This window comes from Cyprinodon variegatus, unplaced genomic scaffold (assembly GCF_000732505.1).
Source record: "Cyprinodon variegatus isolate N-32 unplaced genomic scaffold, C_variegatus-1.0 Scaffold359, whole genome shotgun sequence".
Classification (NCBI taxonomy): Eukaryota; Metazoa; Chordata; class Actinopteri; order Cyprinodontiformes; family Cyprinodontidae; genus Cyprinodon; species Cyprinodon variegatus.
Window position 1 is genome coordinate 572,939 of NW_015150812.1, and position 12,318 is coordinate 585,256.

General features: G+C 38.7%; 1 protein-coding gene across 6 annotated transcripts in view; it reads right to left on the minus strand.

Annotated features, from left to right (window-relative positions):
• Positions 1 to 12,318, minus strand: part of LOC107091957 (nucleoprotein TPR-like) — a 38,642-nt gene that overhangs the window by 20,551 nt on the left and 5,773 nt on the right. For all 6 annotated transcript variants that reach the window (XM_015386201.1, XM_015386198.1, XM_015386200.1 and 3 more), the window contains 13 exons: positions 11,383 to 11,580; positions 5,542 to 5,649; positions 5,230 to 5,456; positions 4,961 to 5,124; positions 4,733 to 4,872; positions 3,729 to 3,877; positions 3,487 to 3,649; positions 2,298 to 2,432; positions 2,076 to 2,216; positions 1,811 to 1,976; positions 1,449 to 1,615; positions 889 to 1,041; positions 657 to 773 (listed from right to left, as the gene is read on the minus strand). In XM_015386201.1, coding sequence (XP_015241687.1) covers positions 657 to 773; positions 889 to 1,041; positions 1,449 to 1,615; positions 1,811 to 1,976; positions 2,076 to 2,216; positions 2,298 to 2,432; positions 3,487 to 3,649; positions 3,729 to 3,877; positions 4,733 to 4,872; positions 4,961 to 5,124; positions 5,230 to 5,456; positions 5,542 to 5,649; positions 11,383 to 11,580 — 2,028 coding nt within the window. The remainder of the gene's footprint in view (positions 1 to 656; positions 774 to 888; positions 1,042 to 1,448; positions 1,616 to 1,810; positions 1,977 to 2,075; positions 2,217 to 2,297; positions 2,433 to 3,486; positions 3,650 to 3,728; positions 3,878 to 4,732; positions 4,873 to 4,960; positions 5,125 to 5,229; positions 5,457 to 5,541; positions 5,650 to 11,382; positions 11,581 to 12,318) is intronic.

The window sequence follows — 12,318 nt, forward strand, 5'->3', positions numbered from 1 at the left end:
GCCCAGCCCTAATTCATGTTAAAACTGGGAAGACAGAATTGATTGATTGACTTTAATGATCTCATAGTGGAGAAATGTACTTGTTATGTACAGTTCAAATAGTCAAAAAGAGAAGAAGGTGCGAAAGGAAGAGAAAGGTGCATGGGGTATGTACGGTATATAAAATGCATCCACATGTGAGTTGAAGTCTTTTTCTTTTTTTTATAGCAGGATTATTATCCAGGGCTGTTGCAAGGGTATTGATATATATCTCTTACTGGGTATCATAACAATAAAAAAAAAAAAAAACATTCTTGTAGCAGTATGTAGAATGTAAGAAATATTTTAAAATAGTCTCCTTTTCTGCTTCTTTAAATATCTTTACTCTCAATTATGATGCTCCACTAGTATGGTTCTTTGTGACATCATCACTTCTGCAATTTATTTTGTAGAATAAGAAATTGTAGTCAAAAGAAACATCTAAGTTTAATAATGTTACTCGAGTTAGACAAATAAAACAAAAATAATTTTTAATCAAAATATTTTAAGAGACTAGGGATGGAACGGTTTATGTAACCCGCCCGAACCGTTCGGTTCGACTGTCTCGGTTCGGTTCGCGCATGTTGCGTTCGGTTCATGCGCTGCTCCTTTTTCTCACTGGTTGCTGATCTGCTTACCTGCTCCTGGCTGTCCTGAAGAGTCTGCTGCAACTGGGTTTTAGCTACAGCCAGCTCCTGGAGCACTGCCTCATGATCTGCCTGGGCACTGCTGAGACTTCTCTTCACATCATTCATCTAACAAGCAACAAAGGATGTCAGTGAGCTAATCAGTTATTAAATAGTGAACAAACAACAACTCAAAGCCATTATATATGTGATCTCCACAGGCTGATAAAGGTGGATTTTGTACCTGCTCCTCCAAAGATGAGAGGTCTTTTCTCTTCTGCTCCTCTAAAGCCTCCTTTTGCTTTTCTGCTTCCAGGAGCTTCTCCTCCAGCGTCCGCCGCTGCTCCTCTGCCTCCTTAAAACAAGCTTCAACTGACAGTCGGGCCTGCTCTGTTACCTGGCACAAAGCAGACATTGATGTAGCTGTTAGAAAATTCACTTTGATTGAGTTGATCTGCTTCATTCTATGTGCTGGCTCTCCAAGAACCATGAAAAGTCAAACTTTTGTCTTAAAAAGATCATTATTGGTATTTTATCCTTTTCTTTGATACATCAGTACTAACTCATAATGGTAATAACAGAAGTCTTGTCATAATGTGTTTTATTCTGCTTTATTTCCCAAAATATACAACGCTCACTAATAAAATCTCTGTTTCCGTTATTGCTGCTTTTCCATCGCATTTCTGTTTTAGTGTAAAAAGGTAAAAGTTTAAAACCTCCAGAAAGTTATTGGTTTACAGGTGACAGGCATGTTAACCCTTTATAATCTTAGAGAGCCATAAACCTGTCTAGACGCCTCCTGACCTGTTTCTCCGTCTCCAGGGACTGCTCTAAGCTCTGGGCCATGGCTCTGTACTGCTCCATGCTGGAGGTGGCAGCCCTGAGGCTCTCTGCCAGCTCCTCCGCTCGGGTTTCGGCCAGCTGCAGGCGGCCTTTGAGCTCCTCCCTTTCTTGATCCGAACCCTGCAGGCCTGGAACAGAGCAGAACAGTTTGGAGGTGTGTGCGCCGAGGCAAAAGGAAAAACTATTCCACATGTTTGTCTTGTGGCTGAAACACTTCAAAGATGGGTTAAACCATGGCAATAAAGCTGTACGACATTGTTTGCACGCACATTCAAACATCTTGAAAGTTCTACATATTTTTGGTTAAAAGCATTCCAGCTGACCTCTGATGGGTGTGGACGGAGAGCTCAGGGTAAGACGTGCTTCAGGATGGCCTTGCTGCATCTTCAGAGTGTTGAGCTCCAGCTCAGCAGCATTCAGCAGGTCCTTTGTTTTCTGATGAAGGGCTACTTGAGTTTCTAACTGCCTCTTGACATCTAGCAGCTGGATCTGCTCATATTAAACACATAAATGCCTCTGTTAAGGCTCCATGTTTAAAATCTAACTTCAATTTTTCGTTAATGTGAAGAGCTTCAATGTTAGATCTACCTCTTGGTTCCTGTTGTTTAGATGGCGCTGTTCCACTTCCTGCTCAAGCCTCTTCTGAAGCTGGGAGATCTGCTGCTCTTGTTTTTCAATCTGGCTGTTCAGACGCTGACGTGCATCGGCTTCGGACCGCTCCAGCGTGGCCTGCGGTGCAGAAGAGTCAGCATTTTGAGCTTCAGTTACCTGTCTCTTACAATCTGCAGGTAAACTGAAATGTTAAATTACTTGTATGGCCTGAAGATTATTCAGCAGCAGGTTCTGACTCTGCTGCTGGCTCATGGTCGCCTCCTTCTCCTGGGTCAGCCTGGATTCCACCAGCTTCAGCATGTCTCTCTCCTTGCGCAGGTTCTCAACCTGACCCTAAAGGACAAGTTAAAGTCAAGAATGAGGATCTCTTCTGGCAGCTTGATTCAGCTAAGAGACAGCGACTTTCAAGCCTTCAAAGCCTTGAAGTTAAAAATTAGTCAATTTATGTTTTTTCAACATGTTTCACCAAAAAAAAAGCCTAAAAATGAGACATTTACATCAATTCACTTCTTTATATTCCAATTACTCTCATTTTATGTAGAAGAATCAATACTATTTAGAGTTTAGTCGATAAGTAAACACTGTGTGTAATTTAACAAGCAACTATTTTGCTAAAAATATAATAATTTTTTTTTTTTTTTTTACATTTTGTTATTTTTGTTTTGAGTGTGCTTCTCTTTCAGCTAAAGGCTAGTTTTAGAGTCTCTATGCTCAAGTTAATGATTAATCCATTACTAAATCAACAACTAAGTTGATTATTTCAATAATCAATCCGCTTAATCCTGGGCGGGGTCGTGGAGGGAGGATTTTAAGCAGAGATACCCAGACTTCCCGATCCACACACACCTCCTGCAGCTGCTCTGGTGGGACCCCGAGGCGACACCAGGCCAGCTCAGAGATTTCGTCCCTCCAGCGTGTCCTGGGCCTTCCACGAGGCTTCCTCCCAATAATTAATCAATCACGACTAAACTGATTGTTTCGGCCCAAAATTTGATCTCAGTATAAATCCCATTGTTCTGCATGGCCTCTGAGGTTTTAAAGACCAAGAAACAGATGAATAGTAGTTTAAAACAGATCAAAAAGCTTCAGCGCTTCATTTGAAAATGGAGTTTGGTTTAACTGTGAACCATCAGAGCAGGTAAAGAGGATTTGTCAGAGCAGGGATAGGGAGATTTATGGTAATTCTGGAAAACCTGCAGAGATTTACAGTCCAGGTGGTAGAATATGTCGACAAGTCCTACGATGCAACAAAATGTGAAGAGAGTCACAAATAACCATCAGAAATTCATGGCCAGTCTTGTATTAGGAAGCATAAACGTGTGAGAGGAAGGTTTGTGTTTTTAAATGTCAACTTATGGGGTATGCAGGCTTTAGCAGGCTGGTAAACCTTAGTCATGGAGAGTTCCTCGTTCACAGCCTTCAGATCCTCTCTCAACGTGTGGACAGTCTGCTCTAGTTTCTGTGAGGAAGCAGCCATCTTCTGTTCTTTCTCCCGAAGGGAAGCAATCTCTTTCCTGTAGCCCTCCACATTATCCTGCAGCATCTCATACCTGAAGGTTTAGAGAAAAGTCATGAGAGCAAAGTTCTTGCAGATACAAAGTAGATTTGCTGCGTTCTGTGAATCTTTACCTTTTTGATGCAAACTCTAGCTGAGTTGATATTTTGGCATTTTGAGAGCGGAGGTCAGAGAGCTGCTCTTGGAGCTTCTCGTTCTGTTCGTTCATCATCTTATCGCTCTCCAGCCGCTCCTTCTTATAGGCTGAGAACACTTCCTGCAACTATACATAAAATCAGACAAATTGATTTACTTTTCTAGACAGATTTTTTTTTTATTTTTTTTTTAAGTGCAATAACAAAATTATAATACATCCGGGACTTCAGTCATTTGATGATTCTTCAAATCAAAGTTATATTATGAGAGGGTTCTAAGAAGGCAATTTGCAACAGTTCTTTGATGCTTTTACATAAAAATAAAAAAAAAGTTGCATCAAATAAGACGTAAAGAAATTTTTTACTAGAGGTTTAGTGATTCCTTGCATGTGAAAGATAAAAAAAAAAAAAAAAAAATTAGATCATGAAACAGCTTGTATGGAAATGTCTAGTGTGAGTAGCGCCATCTGGTGGCATCCTAAAGCTATTGCAGAACTGAGCCAAATGCTTTGTTTTTTACAAAATTTAGACAAAACTTTTTTCTCAGTTGCATTTATATTTTACAAGATTGAAATACACAACCATGAACTTGCATTTAAATTTGGCATTAAGTATTGAGGGTCTATTTTGGTGTTTTTAAATTTAGAACTAAAAACTAGCATATCAAACTGAACTATCTGATCGTCCTAATAAAACCTAAAACCTTAGCCTTCAGTCTCCATCTTTTCTGCATGGCCTTTTTCTTTCACTTAAAATTTGCTAAAAACTACACTGGAAGTGACGTCATGTTGGAGTGATCTATAGATCAGTTTTAAAAGCAGAATGTTTCCATTCGCTTACAGGGATATCTGTCATACTTATAACAGTTTAAGCTAAAGGATCCAACACAGATTTAAATCAATCCAATAATGTTATGATAGTAAAATAAACACTTATTTTATTCTGATAAAAAAAAAAAAAAAAAAAAAGAGCTTTGCAATCACCTGTCGCAAAGCTGCCTTTGCCTCCAGTGCCTCAGCAGACTCCATCATAGCCCCGAGTGCAGTGGGAGTTCCTGTGGTGGGAGTGGTTGCCGGTGAACGCCGAGGGGTAGAAGTCAAAGAAAACTCCTCCACTGATGTTCCTAAACATCGAGCAACCATGAACTCAGACACAGAAATCCAGTCAAACTAAAATGTCCATTCAAACATGTTTTCTAAGGACGCCCTCACCTTGTTGAGGGAAGGCCCCTCCTGTAGCCTGGGCCAGCAGCATGCGGTACATGTCCCTCTGCCTCACGATGGATTCTGCCATCTTAATCTGCTGGCTGCGCTGCTCTTTCAGGGACTCCAACTCAGCCTGGGCCCTCGCCAAACTCATTTCCAGCTCCACACGACTTTAACAGTCAAAAAATGTCAATTAAGTCATATTTTGTTTTTTCCTGCAGCTATCAAGATGTTAAGGAAAAAGAAATCAAAAGGAATCAGAACATGAGACGTACTTATTGCCAGTGCTTTCCTGCTCTTCTATCTCTTGGGCCGCGCTTAGGTCCCTAAGGGCCACAAGAAGTCTCTGGTTCTGCTTCTGGAGCTCCTCCACACTGCGGAACGTCACCAAGTGTTGGCTGATCACCTCTGATGTGCTGCTGATGTCAGCTGAGCTCACCTCCTCCTCCTGAAGCACGTGGTTCCCACGGGCCTCTTCCAGCTCAATGAGCAGCACTTGGACCTGACAGAATGAATGAAGCATTTGGCTGAATTTTCTAGAATGGAATGATTTTATCTCCAAGCGGTCATAATGAGCTGAAACCAACCTGTTTGGCCAGGTCAGCCACCTGGAGTTCAAGTCTCTGATTGTCTCTTTCCAGGACAGTGGATTTCTTATTAGCTTCATCAGCCTCGTTCTGCAGACGGTCAACTTCCTGCAAAAAACACGTAGTACCAAAAACTTTAAGGGACTGCTAACAGAAATACAAACCCTAGAGGTATTTTTTTTCCCCACATTTACATACATTTTCCAATAACTTAATTTGAGATTTAATGTGACAGACAAAAGAGAGCAATTGTGGAAGGAAAAAAGGTTCATGTTTTTTTTTCTTCAAATCAAAAGTCTGCTTAAATTTTCTTCCACTTGCAGCCTGCACCGAGCTCTACAGGAGGCAAAGCTCAAGGTGCATAAAACCCAAACTAGAATGGCCTATATGAAGAACAGCTATGCAGAGGGAATCTGTGCTTCAAGCAAACGTCCGCACTTAATTAGTACACAGGTTTATTCTCACGGGGTGTGAATATTTTGACATTGGTCTACCAATCCCTGATATGTGCAGCTTATTACTTATCTTTTAAGCTGATATTGAGTTTTCCTCCTCAGTTTACATTATGACAAAATCATAACAAATGTTACACTAGTCTCAGTTAAAACAACAAAAAGAACATTTATTTTCAAACAAAACATTAACAATGGACAAAAAAAAAAATGGAAGGAACAGAAATGCATGCGCTTTATATGATTTTACAGAGATCAGAGCAGTGCGCTTCTGCTCTGAGAAGGTTGCAAATACCCGGTTCGATCCCAACAGCCTCCACTCTGGGTTCCTCCACAAGACCTTTAACCCCTGACTGCTGCCTGGGCGCCGCACAATGGCAGCCCAATGCTCCCCAAGGGATGGGTCAAAATGCAGAGGTAAATTTCTCCAATGTGAGAGCAATTAAGTTCAATTATTATTATTATTATTATTATTATCAGGCCGAAGCATTCTTTGACCAGTATTGGGCAATGCCAAGAAACAAAGAAAAACACAAAAAAAAATTGGCCAAAATTGCTGTCGGTTGAAGTATCTTTAATGTATCTCTAATGAAACCAGAATACAAAAAGCTGCTGCAGATTTCTTCAATCAGCAAAAACTGTGACTGCTTGTATCTTTTTTAATCCACATAAGCACCACTTTCTTTTGTTAGTGCAGCATATACAATTTTAATAAAATCCATTCGGGTTTTTAGTTCTTATTAGAGATGTAAACAAATAAACAACTAATTAATTGTTGATTTGTGGTTTATCAACTTCAAATTTGTTCCATCCAGTTAATTGATAATATCTGCTTGATGTTGCACTGCCGTCCACTAGAGGATGCTGATGTTGCTTTTTAAGCAGAGCCTTCAAGGCATTAACAGAACTTATTCCAGAATGGAGGCATGCTGAAACGGAACCATGAATGATTCAAGGATCCGGTCTGGATTTATTAACTTTTTAATGGCAACGAGGATGCAGAATTAACTTATGTTGTTCGTTTTATAAAAATAAACACTGGATAAACTTCAGTTATCACCTAAATAAGCCCATTTGGACACGGTGTATGGAGGAGCAGCATCAACTTCTCTGATGTGTTTAGAAAGCAAGGATGTGATGATAGAGAGGGGAGGGCGCTGTGCAAAATATTTGTAAAATGATAGAAAAGTCCGGCTAGCAATAAGTCAGTCATTTATAGACATTGCTTAGATCACAAATTACAGTAAAATCAGAGCTATATCACAGTTAGTTACATCAGTGAAACAAAGTGGCAAAGTCTTACAGCGTATCGAAGTGTTATAACCTGTGTTAATAATAAAAATACATTAAAAATCATGCATTTCATGTATTTTATTCATCTTTTTGTATTCAGTATCCCAACAGATTCCTGTTAAGTTATATCTTATAAATATGTATAGTTTAATTATGTATAACAAGACATTATTTTGTTTATTCAGTTATAACACAGCTTGGTTTTTAACAGCTAAATAATTACAACTTAATGATGTGCTTCTTTTATTTACTGTAAAAAATATTAAGCCCTTCATTTTATGAAATATCCTCTTGATTCAAGAGAAAACCCAGATTTTTAAGAACATTGCTGTTTAGCAATTAACCATCTTGATCGAAGTCGACGAAAGAAGATCAATAAACTTTTTTCATTCTTTAAAGACACACCGTGGACTTTGTGACCTAAAGAGTTCACGCATACGAGTTATTTTAAATGATTTCTCAGGCCAATATACAGCACTTGACATCATCAATGCTACGAGTTATGCTTCACTTTTGAAATACTGACTATGTAACTTGGGAATTGGCCAGGTCACATGACCTCGAAGAACATATCGCTTTACAGTCACAGACTCCTATATTGTAATGGAGCTAAGGCTTTTGCTCTACTATTTTTCCGCCTGGTCGACTAGTGGTCATGGCTGAGGCAAGGAAAAAGTTTAAACCTACTGAGGAGGCTTAAAGAAGAAAACTGGCTGAAAGATGAAACCGGATGTAAAAAGGTTTAGGGCTGCAACTAACGATTATTTTAAAAATCGATGAATCGGCCGATTATTTTTTCGATTAATCGATGAATCGGACAAAAAATTTTTTTTTATATTAACCTCTTTATTCCAAAATAAACATTTTAGACAGAACAAACAAGTACACAAGTACAGGTTGCTCATTAACTGTACTGGTGCAATATGAAAAATAAATGTTTGTGTTAAAACTACGCAAACTTACATGAGAAATGTAGCTGATTACCACAAAATATAGGGTACTTTGTTTCATAAAGCGCAAAAAAAGACTTTTTTTTTTTTTTAAAAGCCCCTAAGGGGTTCAAACAATAGGCCCCCCCATTTCAACAAATGAGTTTTTTTTAGACTAGAAGAGTTCTGCCTTTTAAGACAGGAAAGTATAGCAGTTAAAGTTGCTGCTTGAGAAAATACTGAACCATAGAGATAAAAATAGCCCTGTGATTCATATTATAAATTGTATTTGGAATAAAAATGAGAGAACTAGGGGTGCTAAAAAACACATCCTCCAAAGACAGATATTTACATGGGAATGTGGCAGATAATTAATTGACATATTACTGATCTTGCTGGATTTTATGCTTTACTTCCATAAATTGCAGGATCTTTACTTTATTTTTGCCAGAAGATTTAAACTTTAAAAGCCTTGCCCTCATAATTTGCAAGTTAATTTATTTATAAAGAAAATATAAACGCTGCTTAAGCTAATTCAAATGAAATTAAAAGTAAAATAAGTAGCCAACCTTATCAGTCTGTAACCTACTAACACGGTAAGGAAAGCATCAGATGAGCTACCTGAGAAACTAACGTTAAGTTTCCCCATTTTAAAACCAAACAAACATGGTGGTTCCGTGCCATGTTAATTTGTTTTGACAAAAGTTGCATGTTACGACTTTTTTCACTTTACAAAGAGCAGGCTATTTTAATTATTGTGATCAATTTGCGCCGTCAATCCCGGCGCATGCGCGCTTCATTTGCAGTCTGGACGCTGAGGGTAAACATCCTGCTGCTCTGACTGCAGCGCTGAGAGGGACTCCTGCGGGAGCGGGGGGAGGCGCCCCACGGCAGAGTAGGAACGATACATGCTTTCACGTAAGAGTCTCCAAAAGCCGCCAGTGACACCGTAAAAAGCGACTTTTTTTGAAAAATAGTCGCTGGAGGGGTCTGAAAAGTCGCTGAGTTGGCAACACTGCACCTGCAGCGCTGGCTCGCTCTGCCGTATTTTTTCTTCTTCCCCGCTTCAGTCAAGTGGATGTGATGACGGCGGTGGCGGATGATGCATTAATCGCGCGACACAACTAATCGATGATGAAATTCGTTGCCAACGCTTTTAAAAGTCGATTTTATCGATTCGTTGTTGCAGCCCTAAAACGGTTTACCTTTTCTTTAATTTATTATTAGATTGGTAAGTAAAAACATTATCCTACTATACAGTCATGTATCTTTAATATTTTCAATGTTTAGTAGAAGCAAAATACGATCAGAGCAAGGTGACAGGCTACAAACAAAAGCTAAGAACCCCACAGCCTGAGTGTGTAAATCTCAGGCATTCCATGAAAACGACCGATTCCTACTTTTCATAAAAACAAAACCAGTAGAACATGGTAGTGATAATATTTTAGGCCAATCATACTGCTTAGTTGATTTTTTATTCTTTATTATTTAATTGGCGGAATGGCTGTTTTTACTAGGGATGCACAATATAATCGGCCCCTTATCGGTATCGGCCTTAAAACTGAATATCGGACATCGGCCACCACACCGATATTTAATCCGATATTTGATCAGCTTCTGAGTTTCTAAAGTCTAAAAAAAAAAAAAAAAAAAAAAAAAAAAAAAATACTAGTTCTTCCTCAAAAACGTTTTTACAGACTTAAAAACTTCTAAAGACGAGGGGAAAAATATTGATACATTAAAATATCACAATATCTTCATATGCTGATATATTGCCATTTAAAAACACCATATCAATCTCTTTTACTAATGAAATATTGCTATATGTCATCGTTATGCTACGAAATCCCCCGAAAATTCACGAAATTTTGCCATTTTTATATGTTGATATATTGACGCGGTATCGATCTATTTTACTAACAAAATCTCACAAATTTGCAAAATATCATGAGAGTTTGTAACAGAACGATGAAATTTCACGAGATTTTGAAAGTAAAATAGATAGATACCGTGTTTTTAAAAATCAATTTGATATCAGCAAATTAACATCTCTGTTGGGTCTCCCCACCCCATGCATGAAGCTGTTGCAAAACTGGAGAGCTCCTTCAGTGACAGACTGCTGTACCCTAAAGCCGGGCTTACACTGTGCAACTTTTTGCCCTTTTTGGTCCGACTTTCACCCTGATCGTGCGTCATGTAGTGTACGGGGGTAACGAGAGGCGATCAACCTCTCAAACCACCTGCCTATCAGGAATCGTGAGGTAGGAAGAAATTCAATCGGCCGTCGTGGGCAAATCGCTCTGTGTGTAAACAACGACTCTTCTTTTACGTTTTCTTAGCCATCTTTGTCCAAATACGTTGTTGCCTTTTCTTTTTAGGGCTTTCAGCACAAAATTGCACAAATTGCTATGGCAGCGTTTCACTCTAGTGAGCTTCATATTCCTCTTTTACTCGTTTGGCTTCCGGATAGACGAGTCCGATTAGTGCCATCTCACTGCGGAGCAGAGTCCAACGTTATTAGACGTACATTGTGAGCAGGTAGATTGCCTCAGGTAGTCGGGTCTCACAGAATGAGAACATACATTGTTAGCTGTGAACTTTTAAATTCTGAGGTTTCGTCTTACAATGTGAGCTGTAACTGTTTGCAACAACTGGAAAAAAATAAAATAAAAATAGCAGTGTATGCCCGGCTTAAATGCACCAGGGAGCGTCATCACAGAGCCTTCCTCCAAGCAGCTGCACGACTCTATAACCACCACTGTTCCCAACAACCTCAATAAGTTGTTGCATTCATGCTGAATTTGCAGTTTCTATCGTAGTCAGTTAAATAACATGCTGCTGTCATTTTTCACATCTCTGATGTTGCTGCTATTATTAAATATCTATTGCGGTAAAAATGTCCATAGCTTTATGTTGGATATTTATTCTCCAGGTGCACAGTTTTTATATTGTTAAACACTTTACAGTACAGTATTTTTAATTGTTTATCTTTTAACTCTTCACCTTCCTTATACTGCTGTAAACACCATAATTACCCCATTGTGGGACAATAAGGGGATTTTCTATTCTAATCTTTTCTAAATTGCTGTAATAAAATCAAGGTAAAGTTATCCAATTGGAGGTAGCAGTAAACCCCCAAAGATCTAGAACTGGCCAACATCGCCTACCTTAACAGCCTGCTCCAGTTTGGCCGACAGACTGGTCACCGACTTCTGCATGCGCTCATGCTCGTCCCTCTGCCGTTTGAGGATGGGGGCTTTTGCTTCGACCTCCTGCACAATGTCATCCAGATACTTGTTGACACGCTTGTTCTCCAGTCGCTCCAACTGCAGCTGCTCCTGGCTCTCCAGATATGCCGTGTACAACTGAAAACACACACAACTCCAGTCAAACATCTTTAAGATGAAACAGTTTGGTGGCGTTATCTAGAGATGATCACAATATCTGGATTCAATACTTTTTCAAACAAGATAATACAATCAGTGTTCATTATGTTCCATAGATCCGTTTGAGGCGTGGTCATTTGAAACTGAAGTTTGGCTTTTTAGAGCAAAGAGCTGAAAAAGTACGACCTGAAAGTCTAAAAGCGATAACCGGCTATCTGGATAAACCAAAAGAGTCAAATTACAGTGATTATATCATCCTCTATGGAATCTGAGTGAAGTTGATGCAAGAAATGATTATATTCAGATGTATTTTATATTGTATGTATTTATTCTATTTTTATAACTAATGAAAATGTAAAAATATCTTGAACAGTAAAAACGAAAAAAAGCCTTTATGGTATTTTTTGTCTGTGACTTTTTACAAAAAGAGTAGGTTTGTAACTGTGAAGTCGTTTCGAGGATCGAATTTATCCTTTATTTCTTTTTTCTTTTTTTAGGCATTTATGGGACTGGGGGTAGGATTAAAGGCTGGTTTATACTCAGACAACAGATCGTCACGCAGTTCTAGGAATCAAATTGAAACATTTCTTAATCAGAAAAAGGTTTTGAGTGTAACTTTACTGTTTTCTCAGATTTCTTTGTTTTTATTTGTGTATAATTTCTTTAAAATTAAGTTTTAAACATGAAATACTCAAGATCACATTTTTGATTAATGTG